The 17,551-nt window shown below is 39.3% G+C and overlaps 1 protein-coding gene across 2 annotated transcripts; it reads right to left on the bottom strand.

Annotated features, from left to right (window-relative positions):
* Positions 1–1,242: 1,242 nt before the first annotated feature.
* elmod1 (ELMO/CED-12 domain containing 1) lies at positions 1,243–16,424 on the bottom strand. 2 transcript variants are annotated; one of them, XM_063485320.1, is made up of 12 exons: positions 16,302–16,424; positions 15,799–15,870; positions 12,205–12,350; positions 11,087–11,115; positions 10,836–10,933; positions 10,545–10,674; positions 10,061–10,194; positions 9,784–9,852; positions 8,420–8,440; positions 8,083–8,133; positions 7,263–7,396; positions 1,243–6,139 (listed from the first exon to the last, which is right to left on the bottom strand). In XM_063485320.1, the coding sequence occupies exons 2-12, from the start codon at positions 15,813–15,815 to the stop codon at positions 5,964–5,966; spliced, it is 1,005 nt and encodes a 334-aa protein (XP_063341390.1). In that variant the 5' UTR covers positions 15,816–15,870; positions 16,302–16,424; the 3' UTR covers positions 1,243–5,963. The 2 variants fall into 2 exon arrangements, with proteins under 2 accessions (XP_063341390.1, XP_063341391.1); XM_063485321.1 differs by lacking the exon at positions 8,420–8,440.
* Between the last annotated feature and the right edge of the window lie 1,127 nt (positions 16,425–17,551).

Raw genomic sequence — 17,551 nt, 5'->3', positions numbered from 1 at the left:
GGAAACAATCATCGGTAATCTTGTTTAGCAAATGCTTTGCAAATAGTGCAAATAGTGACCCTGCAGTATCATCTGTTCTAGTCTACACCTGCTTTTTTCCCCTTGTTCTCATTTCAAAGCAGCTCATTCTGCCTTCTCTTATGTTGCCTCACTGCCCTCTGCTGTTCATTGAAATTAAATGCATGAGCAGCAGAAATTCAGCAGCATATTTGTCATAATTTTGACTCCATTGCACATTAGAAAAGAATCCAAGTTGGAGCGATGTTTTGTTCCCAGCTTAGAAAGCAGAAGTCCGGTTATGAGCTCGTGGATGTGTAGGCGGGTCATTCATCTTCACATTCTACACTGGCTGCAGATATGGGTGTTTGTGTTAGACCTGGGCTACATGCCCATTATTTGTCCTGCCTCATGTCCATATTAAGCTAAACAGCAAGAATAATTATTTACACCACCTTCAAAACAAAAGCTCCACAGGGTTGCATTTATTCTGGCTAATCTCGTGAGTGCTCTTTATGAAACAGTAAGTCCATAGGGAGTGGCATTTCTCCACTTTATTAAAAGCTCTTTGTTTTTACTGTATCCAACCAAAAGATTAGTCAACTACACATTTAACTCTCCTTTGATCTTTATTGTGATCTCAAAAAGTACAGCACAAACAAATGAAGCACGCTACAATATTCAGAAGTACTTTACTGAAGAATACACAATGTCGAAGCAGCGACCGTGAACGTATCATGCAGATCGAGGTCTCTTAGGCAGTTTCAAAGCAGAATATACAGCAGCATGTACCTAACTTCATCTACAGTATCGTTGGACACGTCGGCCCTCACACCACAAATTACTGAGTTATTAACATAAAGAAAACTGCATTTATATTTTTACAGTAGTGCAAAGCTGACCACAGTAAAGCAAAGCAAATGCAAGTAGGAGATAAAATCGGCGCTGACATTCACTAAATAAATCAGCTGCGTAATACTGACAAAAAGCTTTGACATTCACTTCAAAAGGAACAAAGGTATTCAGTACTGTTCAACACAATCAACAGTGCAAGCATGGATGTAAAATTAATGCTTGTGTTGTATTTCTTTCAGTAATGTGATGAGTACATTTGTCAAAGCATGTTAAATACAGTGGTTGTGTGTTCAAGAAAAGACGTGGGCTTTAACCATTTGGTGAAAAAGTGAATGTGGCTCAGAGCTGAGATAAAAAATCAAAATGCTGCTCCAGAGACAATGAACTGGATATTATCCAAGTCTGTCTCTACAAAAGGACCTCAGGTAACAGCTGTGTGACAAATAAGACAGCTGCAGTCGTCCTAGTGGGTCCACATGCTGAATATCAAGAGGGGAAAATATTTCCTGTACAAAGTTTTGTTCATGTTGTTTAGACCATGTATTTTTCCCTATTTGTGAATTAGAAAACAGTTTAATAAAAAAGAAATCGTAATGAAGAATTACAGAGCAAGAATTGAAGAACAAGAGTTCAGGGTCATCAAATTTAAAATGAAGATCCCTCTATCAATTAAATGCCCTGCTGATGCTGACCCTAGGTTTGCCCTAACATCGGCCATGTCTTCTTTTGGCTTGCAGAACTTTACTAGATTAACCTGGGTGTCTTCAGGCTTAATGTTAACATCAAACAGAAAAAAGCCAGTAACTGCTAAATATCATTGTTACATAACATTAGCCAAAGAGAGACACTTAGCTTATGTTATTTTATCTACTAAACCCAGAAACATTATAAGAAAAAAAGAACATTTTTTATGAACTCTATCAGAAAAATCTACAACAGCAGTAATGGCAGAAGTGTAACTTTCAGGGGGAACAGCTTTTAAACCCTTGTTTTGGTTTAGTTTAGATTTGACTGGTGATTTTAGCCATGTAGGTTTTTATGTCCCAGTGACAATTAATTAGGATAGATTAGGATAATTTAAGTACTCCTTCAAAATAATAGCATAACCACGGTTGCCTAGATCGCTGCTAGCTACCTAATGTAACTGCTAGCCGGCTAACCGTTATTAGCTTAATCGCTAAAGTTGTACCTAAAACTGTCTGAATCCACATCAGTTTTGGATTTTTGCACTGTGTGTTGGAGCCTTCGTTGGTGTACAGGATTAGTGGACTCTATTTAAGTTAGCATTGATTAGTTCTTGTCTTTGGGAGTGAATGAGAGGTGGTAAGGGAAGGCACTCTGGAGCTAGCATAAAGGTCATGCTTTGGATTTTCAAGGACAAATCCCACTCCGTGTTTAACACAGGAATCATTTTCTAAGTTATGTTACAATCTGTTCTCACATCAGTAATAAAATAGCAATCAATTAAAAATGTTAATTAGGGTTCTCATTGAGAATGTAATCTAAATATTTAACTGCATTTTTCCGGAATGCTAATATGTGATCCACTCACTGGCCACCTCATACCAGTAACCATACATGCCAACCCTCCCGATTTTTCCGGGAGAATCCCGAATTTCAGTGCACCTCCCGAAAATCTCCCGGAGCCACCATTCTCCTGAATTTCTCCCGATTTTCCACCCAGACAACAAAATTGAAAAACCATATCGCAGAATTCATAGCGCGGCCCAGTCAATTCCAGTTTCCAACAATGGCGGCAGCTACTTAATTTTAATATTACTCTTATTTCTCTTTCTGGGTCGCAAAAAAACTTTTAACATATTTTCAGGTGAGAATGTAGCTGTGTAAACTTCAAATATCTGAGCCGGCGAGAACACCGAACTCCCGGCACATCATTTTCAAACCCCCGCGGTCTTTCGCTACTCGGGTTAAACATGATATATAAGTCATTTTGATAACTTAAAAATGTTATTGTTTGACTTTTTCAGTGTTTAATTTGTTCGTGAGTAAATCGGTTTGGCTGTGATTAAAGTTATTAGATTAGATTAGATTAGATTAGATTAGATTAGATTAAATTTAACTTTAGTAATCCCTCGGGATGGTTCCTCCAGGGTTTTCACACAGCTGAATAAACGTCAAACAGAAAACTTATTAAACAGAAGTGTGAGATGGTCAAGAATTTACGCCAGCGCCCGGTTATATTTTAGATAGCAAGGAGCAGACGGCAGAGTTTCACTCCACCGAGAGAGCTCGTGACGTACTACCCGGCTTTCTTTAGACCGCGAAGGCCGGGTCCTCAGGTGGAAGTAGCCTCTGAATTTGGACACCCCTGCTGTTTCCGGCCAGCCAATAACAACGGTGACATTTAACGTATTTTATCTGATAAATAAACACTGTAAAATGTATTTATCAACATTTATGTAGAGTGAACTCGTTTTGATGCTCAAGAAACCAGTTTGAGATGATTTGAGCTTTGCAACATGACACATTAACCTAATGGAAGCAGCCATTAGAAGATAGGTGGACTACGATCATAAAGGTATGTACACAGTTATCAACCATATTCAGCTAGGCAGCTTGGTGGCTAAACAATGCTCAGCTGACCCTACCATCTGAATGTGGCAGCAGAAATTCACAGTCATCAGATATAATTATCAGTCTTCTTTTTCCAATTCATTTAGTAATTTTGAGCAGGTCATCTTGACCATGTCTATATTCCTAATTACACCGAGCTGCTTCCATGTGTTTGATTTAACATTTGCATTAGCAAGGAGTTGAACTGTGTACCTAATGAAGTAGCCAGCGAGTGTATTTCTCATAGTTTTCTTGTTCAGGTCATTCTTGCACATCTTAAACGTGTTTTTTTAATAAAAATAGGAGTTAACTTTAAACAAAAATATGAAAAATCTGCACCATCAGCGTCCTATTGCTCTCACTAGGAGGCTGATGCCCCCATCAGTCAGATTGCTGATGGTAGCACAAAGGAAAGAAAAACATTTTGGTCAGTGTGACAGTGAGAGCTCTGCAGGTGGTGTATTGACTGGCAGGTCAACACCTCCATCGTGTTGCATTTTAAACTTTCACTGTCAGCTCTCCTCTGTTTTAGCAGCAGTCACTTAATAAACTCCCTATGGAGCAACTCTGCATTTAAATGTCTTGCCAAATTCCAGCATTGTTAAACGCAGCACAATCGCTGCCACAGTCGAGGAAACCTTTGTCTACGGTAATTATACTAATGTTTCAAAGTTAATGTGGTGACATTTCACCTCTATTCAGCTCTGCATGTGGCTTGTGTAAACTGATTAGTATTCCAGCTCTGAGTCAGAAAGTTAAACAAAACACTCAGGCACGCATGGTGCAAATAAACACATTTTAAAGAAATGTGCAGTGAAATGAGTGTAAATTATTGCTTTGGCTGATACAACAGTGGACACAGTGTCACATTCAATGAATACAAAAAGAATCAAACAATCGTGGATGTGAGAAACATTCATAACAGAATCTCTGCATGGAGTCAAATCAAAGGCAAAAAGCTTTTGCAAACCTGTAGAAAATGTTCACAACATACATATTTAGATTTCTACTGTCCAAGCTGGGAGCAGGGCTGCCAAATGCCACACATCGAGTAAGGTTCATAAAATATTTATAAACACAATTTAGCAGGTTTGCAAAAATGAAATTTAAGCAAAACTGCTGCTCCACATTCGATATTTTGGCAAGGAGAAATCTTAGGTGTTGATGTCATTCAGACACCATCTGTGGCAGTTCGTAAAACAGAGTTTCGAGGTGAAGTGGCCCTTTATGGTTTGACTGAAACAGCACCAGCAAAAGTTCTCTCAAACCTTGATTTGATGAGGGGGATTTTTCTCCTCTGGTCTACATATTGCATCTCTGCTGAATTATTTTTAGTCCCAATTGGGGCAGAATTTATCTGCTAAGTAATTTTCTGAATGCAACTTCAAAACAGTCAGAAATAGACACAGCACCACTGTGACAGAAGATCTTGTGGGAGTCCCGCTCCAATTTAACTGGATATAAAATATTTAAGTGTGGCCAAATGACATATAAAACTGGGATAAACGTTTATATTATGTTTGATTGCATCCTGCTGTGTCCACAAGACAAAAACATGAGACTGAGATGCAAATTGAAATTTAAATAGAGATTCAGAGGGATTTTTTTGGAAATTCAGCAGCTCCTGAACTTAGATGGAATTCATCCCCTCCCAAAAAGGATAAAAAACACCCCCCTGCCCCATAAATCACACCTTTTCATATATCTATATGTCTTCGTCTCTGATAGTCAGTGCGCTAACCGTCTAAATATTCCAAACTGCTGATCAATACGTCGCAATCTATCTGTTTTTGGCTGATAAAGTAAATTTGGTTTGTTATTAAATTAAACAAAAAGGGTTCATAACTGAGGTGTAACGGCTGTGATACAATCGTTATGAGTCCTTAAAGCAACAACAATGAGTGTAGTGATGGTGTGGTGCCAGCCTCCTCATGCACAGCTACAATCGCTATGGTCATCTCTGATGCTGGTGGTCTAACGCTGCAGTGAGGGCAGATAGGCAGTGTGTATGTGTGTGCACTTCTTTTTTTAATTTATTTTTTGGGGTCAAACATCTGTTTACAATGTGGGAAGTCTGAGGGAAAAGTCCCCATTTTAAATTATTAAGATCCTGTCTAAGGTTAGATTCTGTTTGTGTGTGTGTGAGTGTGTGTGTGGTTGAGTTAAGCTGTTGGCAGTGATGCGACATGACATTAGCTGGGACGTGTTGGGCTGAGCAGACATGGAACAGAGCCTTCCCAGATATGTCCAGCAGTTGGAGGAACCATCTCTGCGAGTGTGAGGCTGTTTCTGATTTATTGATGGCCTACCAGACATCTAAGGGAGACCTCTGTGGGGGTTTATGAAAAAGGGAGACCTCTGTGGGGGTTTATGAAGAAGGGAGACCTCTGTGGGGGTTTATGAAGAAGGGAGACCTCTATGGGGGTTTATGAAGAAGGGAGACCTCTGTGGGGGTTTATGAAAAAGGGAGACCTCTGTAGGGGTATGAAGGGCTCAGTGAGGGTGATGGTGGGGGAGACATGGGACCAAGGGAGTGTTTAGAGGTTGACAAGGTGGAGATCGGAGGCAGAGAAGTGGGGGCACAGAGCCATGTCTGGGTTCTTCAGCTGTCGCAGGATCCTTCGGTGGAACTTGGAGCGGACTCGGTTAAACTCCATGATGTCGCTGGGATCCTCCTCAATCCAGAAGCGGTGGAACTCCTGCATCAGGTAACCTGCCGAGAAAGAAAGTAAATAGACACATATGTGCAGCTAATCCACAAGTAATTATCCTCGTACTGCATTTTAGCATCCTTTTTATTTTTCCACCACACAGTTCAACTGGTTTGTTTTTTTCTCACACCTCTTTTTTTACCATAGCAGGTGGAAAAAAGAGAAAAAGCTTCCAATTACAAATCTACACACACTGTTAAACAAACAGCTGAAAGTTAATGACATCTTTTTAACAATGTATGTGGTTTAATTTTTTGCCACTTTGGGGCATTAGAGATTTTTTTCTATGACTGTATACAGTTAAGGCTCTCAAGGCCTGGCCAGTACTGCCTCCATTTGTTTAGCACTTTCACAGTTTAAAAGATGAACGTAGTTCTGGCTCAGAAAAGTGAATGCAATGCAGAAATAGCCACCAGGGGCGCTACCTGTGGTGGACCCCATAGACTTCTGCTGCTATAGAAGTCTATGGGGAAATAGCTGTTGACACTGACCTAAGTTTATGGGCTCATTAACCCATTTTTGGCCAAATTGATTAATTCAAATAATAATAAAATAATAGTAATCCAAAATACATTTAGGATATTTTAAGTTTCAGAAGGATTATCCCAGGAATACTCGTTGGTTAAAACTAAACAATTACAGGTCTGCAGACAGTGAACATGCGGTAACCCTCACCTTTCGCATCTGTTTTCAAAACACAAAAATGTTGATTCCAGTTACTGAATAGTTTTAAGTCAAAGAGCTGATGTCTCAAACTATAAGCCTTAACAATCTGCAGAAACATTAGTTATAAAAAGAGTTCCCAGATATACAGTTGGAATAAAGGTTGAAACTACCCAAACAGAATAAAACAGTTTTTTGTCCCAGGCTTTAAACTTGTATTATTGATATGTTCGGCTAGGGGTATTTGGAGAACGACCTGCTTTGGAAGATGCCACTTGGTTAAAATACAATTTTATGCAAGTTCTGTATACCAACATCTCCACAGCCTTAAACTTTAAAAGAAAACTTTTCTTAATTCTGCTGCAAAAACTTACAAAATTCTAAGCAAAATGAAAAACACATAAATCAATATACAGGAAAAATAAAGACAAAATAATGTTCATCCCAATCCAATGTACTCACAGAAGGTCTGCTGGAAGTGCAGCAGGCTGGGCATCTCTGGAGCCACATTGTACAGATGGGTCTTCAGAGCTCCACTCACCAACAGAGAGTAGGCCAGGTCTGTGATGTTGATGCCCACAATGGCAAAGGAATACCTGGAGGACAAAATATTTACTAAGTCAGTAGGTGGGACCCTGTTTTTTGTTAGACTGCTGTGACAGGAGAGGAGAAGCAGACAGTAGGTTTTCCATTTCACAAAAGATTTTTATGTTTTTTAGAGAACGGAGATTACACTCAAACAGATGGAAAGAGAGCCTCTGTAAGCACCTTACCATAGACATTAAACACAAGGACTTAAAATTCTAAAGGCATAAAATATAGATTAACAGGATTACTGTCCCAACATCACTCGGCCATAATGGTGTGCTCAACATCTTTAACATTTCACTTCATGACAAAGTCCACACTCAGTGCAAATCACAAACTGTCTATTTATTAAAGACACTGCTGCGATGTCGCACTTGTTTTCTCACAACAATCCTCGGCTCTATTCGGCGCTAATGCAGACTGACAACAGAAGCCAGCGTAGCAGTACAGCAGGACACACAGTAGTAAAATACTTCCTGCCCATTAGCACATAAACACAGTCTCTCCTGCTTACAGATCCACACACTTCTACAACACACTCACATGCATATGCTGGCTTGTTGTGAGCGTCACATGCTGAAGCTGCTCTGTATTGAGGCCAAACCTCACACAGCTCCAGCAGCAGCAGCCCAGATTTCCCTGCTCCACACACACGTGCATGTCTGCATATATTGCATGTGCATGTGAGACTTACCCAATCGCTTTGTCAAGGTTCTTCTGTTCCCATTCAGGCTTGTTTACCTCGCTGTGAAGGACACACACTTGAGTCACGGATAGTTTACATGTGAAGCAGCAACCACAGTGCACCATAATGTGCATAACAGCTAAATCTTCTGATAACAGTTTAGAAACTGTCTGTTAATGCTGATTTATGGCTCTCTCTTTTTTTTCTGCCTTTAGGCTGACAAGACGATGCTTCAGTTTGTATAAATTATCATGCTTAGTGCAGCTTTAGGTGCATGAAAAATCAACCTAAATGAGAAAGCAATGAACGCAGCAAACGGCAAGTGAATGAAAGTGAAGTTGAGTACCTTGGCTTTCTGTGTGTGCTCCTACAGTGCATGAGACAGACAGAGAAGGAGGCATGGGCAGAAATGGAGGTGGAGGAGAAACAAAAGAAAAAGAAGAAGAATCTTCATTTTGGAAATGAGACCGCTCACTGGGATGCCGATGAGAAACAATACAAGCAGCAGTAGTCAATAAAAGATGAGGCAGTGAATGGCATCAAGCTGTAAAAATGAATATAATCAAGCAGAGTATGATGGATGCAGAGTTATGCATGATTAAGTACAGATTAATGTAGAAGGAATACACCAAGTAGTTGTAAGTAGACGCTTTGATTTATTTTATGTTATATCTGTTTTTAAGCTTTTCTTCATAACCATCAGGTATTATGCTGGACTGGTAGCTTCATTAGAGCTTCGTTTGACTTTAAAAGCAAAAAAGGGAGAAGCAATGAGCTAAAAGAGGCTAAAAAGATTTGTAAACTGGTCATAAACTTCAGCACTGGTGGCACTTGTAATACAAGTTGTTTAAAACTGACCTAATTGCTGTCTGTTGAATTAATAATTTAGCTACATAGGCAATAAAAAAAACAGATGTGGCTAGATCTGAAAAATGAAGCCAGTGCTGAATTGCCTTCACTCTTCTGAATGGCCAGCAGGGGGCGACTCCTCTGGCTGCAAAAATACTTCCATTTGTACTGAAACGTATGGGAAAAAACTACCTCGGTTCCCTAACTGTGCAACCTCAATTAACACTTTTCTGGTGTCTTTATGAAGTCAGTCGCCAGAGTCCCATCACATTTAGTAAAACTTAAAGTTCATTTTTCAAATTGTGGTCAGTATTAGAGACAGAAAGTAGAATTGCCCAAGCTATGTACATTGGCTAAGGGTTCAATCAAATCAATCTTAAGTTGTTAGTCAATGACAGAAAGCTGTCCTGCTTTTACCATTAGGTCCACCGTTGATCACTTTTGGTTTCAATAGAGCACATACACTATGTTTGGCATACATATGACCTTTTAGCGAACAGATGTGATATGCTTTTGATTATATTTCATACACAACCAACCTCACATCCATGCTTTGTTTGAATCTGAAGGATATTATTTCCAGCACTGTGGTTACATCTAATATAATGTGTTATATTGTGATTCTGCTGGATAATTTACACACTTTTCATTGACTAATACTTGAACTTTGTGCTATTAAAGCTCAATGTGTACATTCCTCTTTTACTGCAAGGTTACATTTTTCTGTACTTTTCTTTTTCTATGAACTATAAACTCCATAAATTCATATACAGTCTACATCTGTAATTAATGGCAGAGATGTTCTACCAATCCACTTGGTGTATTCCTTTAATATGCCCGTGAAAGGCAAAATGAACATACTTGTGCTTTGGTTGGAGGGAATCATGGAGCATCTGCAGGGCGGTAGCCTTGTCGTGTTCAGCAAAATACCTGTAGAAAGACAACAGAAGGGAAAAGGCATGTCTGAACATCCCACTCATGGATATGCATATGTAGCCTATAAATTATAATTATTTATTTATAGTTTTGGCTTTTATTTAAAGTCTTTAAATGACATGCTGAACATGTATATCTCCATATGTAAGTGTTGCACTGCTTGGCTGGTTTTTAATCTGTGTTTCCCAGGCCGACAGCTTACAGCAGGTTGTGCAGGCCCAGCAGTCCCATGCCCCTGAAATCAGTCTTTGGATCGCTGCCCTGGAAACCAATCTCACACCACTGTTTGGATATGCGACCCGTGAGAGGTGTGTCAGGGCGCAGCTCTTTCCATAGCTACAACACACACACAAGCACACAACCACAGCTCAGTAGAGTAAAATTATTATTCTATAACACAGCATAGTATTCACTACAGTGTAATGTTATGCCTGAGAAGTGTAAGTACATGAGACTGTAACATAGTGGTACAGGGGGAACTTTTTCTATAGTAAAAAATGTATTTAGTTTAGTAGTGGGAGAACATCCATTTAATGAAATGAACTACAGGATAACCGATTTAACTCAAGCAAATGTAAAGAGTAATGGTTCAAATTAGTGACCCCATTCATGAAGTTTATCTGACACTACATGAAGACAGATACAATATTTTGTTCTCTTTAAGCAACCAGAGAGAGACTGCATACCTTCATCAGCATTTCCTCATGCTCAGGATTTTCGCAGTCATAAGGCTCCCTGCGTAGCTTCTCTACCTCTGCCACCAGGCTCCTGTAGCCCACAATCTGCAGCAGGCTGGCCTGCAGAGAGATGCCGAGCCTGGAGAGACAAAGGGACAGGTAGTCCGTTTGTCTCTGATGAGTGCATTGCATAAACTCTCCGCTGTCCTTCACAGCTACTCTAGGGATTAGCTTCCTTTGTTAACTTCTAATTAACCACAACACAAAAACAGAAATATGATATGCAGTGCAGAGTCTCACTGTGGGTTGGTGTCAGGGTTAATTTTCTTCAAGGCCATGATGTCATCGATGGTTTTCTCCACTTTATCAGGATGGACGCCGAGGGCAGACTGGAGCAGCTGGAGAGGATAAGAGCAGAGAAGACGACAGGAATATAAAGAGAGAGGCAAGGACAGAGTGGGAACACATGTTAAGGACTGAGGCAAGAAGACTGAGCAATAAACCCGGATTATGTTGCACGTGCATAACGACAGATTGAAAGAGCCCCATACCTCATTCTTGGAGTACCTCAGAGATGACTCTGCAAGGAAATGTTGCAAAGGGTAAGACAAATGCGTACAGTAGCAGTGAACAAAGCTCTGTCCAAAGCCTCAGACTGCTGATATGGTACACTGAATTTAAATCATGAATCTCTGAGCTAACTTAATACTGAATAAGTTAGAGGCAGAAGAAAAGTGGATGAATGAATTCGTGTTGGTTTGAGTATATTCTGATTCTTCACTGTGTTCTCGTCTGTGCCTTGCTCTGTTCAATTACTGTGTTTAAGCTTTGAATCTTTTGTGTTTCCTTCTCTTGCACATCCTGGTGTTAGTATTCATGTATTTATTGGTTATTTCCTGTTTTACTTTAAGCATTTTTTTTTTTTGGTTTCTACATGTGTTCTGTTCCCCTAACTGGCGCTCTGTGCATATATAGCCCTGTTTTTCCCTCCTAGTTCTTTAGTTGTGCTTCCCCGTTTGTGATCCTGTGACTCACCTTTGCTTATTGATCATGTTTATTCTAGCAGAATTTGTGCCATGAGCCTATTAACGGCATGACCCTTATTACTTTGTCTGGCTACTGTCTTGCATATGAGTCCTCCTCATTACTATAAAACCCAGAATTAGATTCATCCTCATATTATAGCAACTTGACAACCACAAGGAATTATTTAGGCTCTTTATTTTACAATATAAAGTGCATGCTGATTTGGCACTATATAAAACTGAATTGAAGGTAGCCATGCCCCAAAGAAAACTCTTATTTATCATCTGTTTTGCTCAAAATGTGACCAAAATTTACAAAAATGAACACAATCCTGTATCGATGAAGACTCAAAACTAGAAATTTATACCACAAACACAGGCAGAACGGTGTTTACTGGGGTCATAAATCAAGTGAAAAACATTATTCAGATAGACTCCTATACATGAAGTCTAATAGGCCCCCCACTGGCCATTACACAAAATGCAGACTTAAGTAATTTCCACATTGGCTTCACAACTGGAGTCTACGTCTATTTCAAAATGCAACTAGAATCAATGAATGATAAATATGACCAAATCATATACAAATATGAACATAGATGCATGAGCGCGAAACATTTTTACAAATAAGATGAAAGTCATACCTATCTTGAGGGTCCTGCGGGCTCCATGTTTGTTGTTGTAGCAGATTCGCTGCAGCTCGCAGCGTCCTGTAAACTTTCTGACAACAAACTTTAGGCCCCGCCAAAGACACTTGCAGTAGAGGAACACAAAGAACTGGGTCACAACTCTGCAGGGGAGAAAACAAGGGGATTATACTCCTAAATATTTACACAGATATTATATACAGTGGGTAAAATAAGTATTGAATACATAACCAATTTTCTAAGTAATATATTTCTAAAGGTGCTATTGCCATGAACTTCTCACCTTCATTTCTCAGTATTACACATAATTTATGGGCATCTGTGGTTTGATTTCTTTGCCTGTGTGGATTGGATGTGTTGTTACCGACATCAGGTGAGTAATGAAATAATAAATAACTCTAGGTATGATTTTTTTTCTTCCTGTTTGCTTTTTTACAGTTCAGCATATTACACAAATATGCCTACATAAATTTATTTTTGACCAATTTTGTTTCACATTAAGTTTGAGACAAAGACACTGAAGTGAAAATGCAGAAGCAGAGAGGAAGACACAAAGAGAAGAAAGTCAGAAGAGTGTGCTTCACTTCTTGTCTACTAGGGGAGACTTGCAGCAGATCAAAGTGTGCTATTTTTGCAGGGGACGCTGAGAATGAAAATGGAAATGTCCTGGGAAATGCATAGTGACCCATTAAGAGAATAAATGATTTCCGGCCTTCGTCCGCCTCGGTCTGCAGAGAATGCTGAACATCACCCTGAACACAATCCTTTTTTTCTTCTCAATGTTTTTCCCATCGGTTGTCTCACTAAAGATTGAAAATTGTATTTTCCACTATTACACTCAAAAAAATGAAATTGGGTGGTTGTTACATTTGCAAAATTCAAACTTGTAATGTGAACAAAATAATTTCAACCCTGGTAAAGATAAGAGGATGGATGGAGTTATTATTATAAATCCATTAACATTTTATGTTAACCAGACTCTAGACTTTGTTGAACACTCCAAAAAAATAACTCTTTAAATGAACTTAAAATTATCATGGAAAGGATTTCCACATTAATAAATAGCTTTCTATTATGATTAAGCATTTTTGTCGCACTAACGTAATTTGCATGGGTTGGATCAACTCAATTAAATTAAGTTGGACTCAACTGTAGTAAAACAGTTGATTCATCATTAATTAATCAAGTTAGTCTAACTCAAGTACATTAAGTTGGAATAACAGAATTGCATAATGCTAAAATAAAGCAATTTATTAATTCTTTCCATGATTTTTTTATGTTCATTCAAAGAGCTACTTTTTTTTTATTTTATTTCCAATGTATAAATGGATTGGAAGCATTAGTAGGTAAGCTAATGGTAGCAAGAAAGCAGATTTTGTGTAGTGATTGGGAGGACTCACAGTACTTTAAGTACACTTGAAAATTTTTCTTTTCTATCCAGCTGCAAAACCTCTATCTTTGTTCAGCATTTACAATTTTTCCAGACAGCTTTTGCACAAAGATCACAGTGGGACATGATCTTCAGTATCAACAACAAAAAATAGAAGGTAAGAAAGGTCCATGGGGATTAATCTCTCATTCTCAGCTTGTGGATGAGACTGGCATGTTGAACAGCTTGTACTGACACTCAGCTTTTTAACCTTCAAGAAAGCGAACACCGAGCAAAGGGAGAGTGAAGGAGGCGTTTAAGGTTATATAGCAACCCACAATTACAGGCTTAATACACAGAACTGTCTAATAAAATGTCCTTGAACAACACACTTGCCACCTGCTAATCTATTTTAAAGGGTTACCCCACTGAGTCATACACATAAAGGTCAGTTTGCTGGTTATTGCGAGACCTGCTCATCCTGTGAAAACGGTCAAAACAATGGAGACAACCTCACACCATCATTTTATTAAACTTCACTTTGATTTAATTACACACACAAAAAAACCCGAACTGATGTCCCCAGCTGCTAAAATGATTAAAGTGTTGCTGTCTTCGTTAATTCCTTCAAAATACTCTGATCAGCCAAAAGCATGAATCATATTTCCATCTCTAAACTATTGGTAGAGTCATCGTAGCACATTAGAATAATTACTGTAAGCAAACACAGCCATCAGTGAAAAACATTGGCAGCCTCTACTGGCTTCTACTGTTCATTAAAAGTTAATGAAGCTAAATTTTCTTCAACAGATTTATTCATTCACTTGGGAAATCAGTTGGGATTTATGGGAAATTTGGTATGAACTGGGGCAAAGGGGGGGAAAAGCACTGGTGGGTAAAGCCAATTTAAAGGTTGATGACTACAGATGTGGAAAAAGCACAGTTATGAATACAGCTGGCTTTGCTAAATGCAAAACATTTAAGAATCTAGCTCCAAAATACTGCCAAGTTATTTTTTTCTCGGTCATTTGGTGTTTTACATTAAAGGTGTTTTATTTCATCTGTGTTTTGTTCCCCCGTCGTGTTTTGTCTTTCTCTTTGTCGAGACGTTTACTACGCCAACACAGTTTCACAGCAGCTTGTGAAATGTTCACAGCTTCTAATCGTATTCATGGACATTAACCTCCCCTCCTTATTTTCACGTCCCTGAATACATTTATACATGTCAAGCCTTATATGTACTGATTCCAATGGATGCTTGTTTCCACTAAAGAACAAAATGTCTGTCCTTAAGTCAAAATTTTGAGTTATGCAACTCGAAATTTTGCCTTACATGAGCTACTTAGTAAGTCATCATTTTATCAGTCTCAATTTAGCGGAAATTTTATTTATTTATTTATTTCATTGGCAGTAGCGCGCTTCCATGGATTTCTGTGCATATACAGAAATGCAATATTTTAGCCTCTGTCTGCCTAAGAACTTCAATTCAAGACAAACAAAATCTGATCTGCTGCTAAGCTGTCAATCATCTAGACCAATTTAGAACCACCAGTTAGAGTGGTAGACATAGTCTTTGGACTATGGAAATAAGCCAGAGAATCAGGACAAAACACACAACAAACTTAACACAGAAAACTAACCAGGCCATTTAAACCTCTTGCTGCAAGGTGACGGCGCTAACCACTTCTGCATCAAACTATCAGAAAGCTCTTCCTCAGTGACCTCAGTAAACACTTTCCTGAAGACTTTATAGGCTCAGGTGCTAATTTCACCCACATTGATTAAACTTTTGCTTTTTAATATTATGTTCTCCCAATTTTGGTCAATAATGAGCCCAAAATAGAGAAAAAAAACCCCATAATTATAAAAACACACATTAAAAAGCCAAGGCAGAAAGCAGAACTATTAATAGAAACACCTCTGGAGTGCTCCATTATTAAGAGGCCTCCTTACAAAGGGACTCATTCAAAACCATTCACACCATAACAGCCACTTACTGCTACACAATGTCATAATGGACTGGAAAGAGCGTAAATGGGAGGACTGGGAATAAAGGGACCGGGGTGCTTGTTATTAATAATTAATTATAGCAGGTAGAAGGCAAACATGGATAAACAAGCTGAGAGGAGAAGGAGGAGAGTGACGATGAATTCCTTCACGTTTCCATGCAAAATGCAAATCCACAGCACGGCTTCCATCTTAATCACGGAGACTCGCCTTACCTCAGGAAATGCTTCATCTCGGCCGCTGTTACCCCTCAGGTGTCTCCGGTGCTGGTGCAGTTGAGTGATCACCTGGAAACGGAGGAGATGATGAGTGTTTGAGGCTTGCGGACACGGAGCCGTCAGACAGGCCCGAGCTCCGGAGCTGTCCGCGGTGCTGAGGAATTAACGCGCATGCAAATCTGCGGCTCTCCGCCGCAACAGCGCTTGATTCCTGCGAGCCGCAGAGCTTCTGTTTGGGCTAAATGTGGCGCTGTAAAAACCACAGCCACCCACAGAAGCTCTTCTGGAGGATTGAGGGCGGCTATTTCATGTTTTCAGAGCAGAAAAAGGCAGATAAATTCAATTTTCATTCCTCGTTCGTCTCCGGTGTGATTAGCAAACCAAGGCGCAAACACTGAGTAATCTGTAGCTGAAGACGCTACAGGAAATCAAACAGCGGCTGTAAAAGGTTTACCTGTATTATAACCGGTAAAACCAAAAGAAAAAGACCCTTTTCTTACCGATTTGGGATAATAAGGAGGCAAAACGGAAGGCGGGAGGCGGCAGGCTGCAGCGTTTTTGTCCTCTTCTCTGGGCTACAGTCGCCTGCTTTCCTCCATGATGACTGACACTCAGTCTAAAAGCTACAGCAACAGCAACGCAGTGCAGAATAACAGCACTCATAAAGTCCCAGCAACATTTTCTATCAGTATCATGTATTGATAAAACTGGATACGTTCTTGTTTTTGTACCTTAAAAAGTGTAGTTGCACGTTTCCATCTCCTTGTTTTCATTGTTCAACTCTCAACCAAAACAGCTTTGCATGATTTATAGTTTAAAATCATCCTTATTTGGTTTATACTTGCCCTTGGGGCCTCAGTTTGTCCCTTAGAACAAACCAGTTTAGGTCCTTTCCTTTCTTCTTTAATACGCTTTCTTCTGATTGGCTGTCCCTCAAAAACAGACGGTTTGAATAGCAGGTGGGTGGGGCTTCTGGACCTGAGATAGCCGTATTAGAAATAGCTCCCTAATGCCATATAGATCCAAAAGTAGACAAAGAATAAACTGAAGCCTTACGTTCTGGTTCACAGAATTTTGGTTCTTCATTATTTGAAACTTATCACTATGAACACCAATAAATGTTCTAGTATAGATATTAAAGGGAAAGTGTAATAGGGCCACTTTAATATCTTGTAGTGTAGAGATTCATTAACCTTCTGTGGTCTGAGTCATCATTGGTCATTACCCTAAAACGGCACTTTGTTTTGGATAAAAGCAAAAAAGGCTTTTTTAAAGACTTGTATGAACAATAAAAAAAAATACATATTAGGATAATATAGGGTTAGGGTTATTGCCAGTGGTGGCTTCACAGGATTCATTTCATCTCTAAGCTGCATGATCCTGTGATGATTCAGCCTGGCTTTTGCCATGAGTTTGCCTTTCCCACTGATCCACTGCCAGACCAATCACACTGGATGACACTGCATGCAGCATGATGTTCACCACGGTGTTTCCATACTCTTCTGTCTGCCACATGTGCTCAGTGTGAACCTGCTCTCATCGGTGAAGGGAATGGGACATCGGTGGTGGACCTCCTGCTGCAGGTACCATCTCATGCTATAACCAGTGATGAGCAAAACAGGAAAAAGCTAAATTATAGATAAACAAGTTTTTTAATTATGTAATTTTTTTCTAATAAATCAATTAACAATAACATCTCAATACGGTTGCTGTTTTTATTCAAATAGAATACACAATAGACCAAAATATT

The sequence above is a fragment of the Pelmatolapia mariae genome, linkage group LG10_11, assembly GCF_036321145.2.
Source record: "Pelmatolapia mariae isolate MD_Pm_ZW linkage group LG10_11, Pm_UMD_F_2, whole genome shotgun sequence".
NCBI lineage: Eukaryota > Metazoa > Chordata > Actinopteri > Cichliformes > Cichlidae > Pelmatolapia > Pelmatolapia mariae.
Note: the sequence above shows the minus strand (reverse complement) of the source record. Positions and strands in the feature narration are given on the sequence as shown.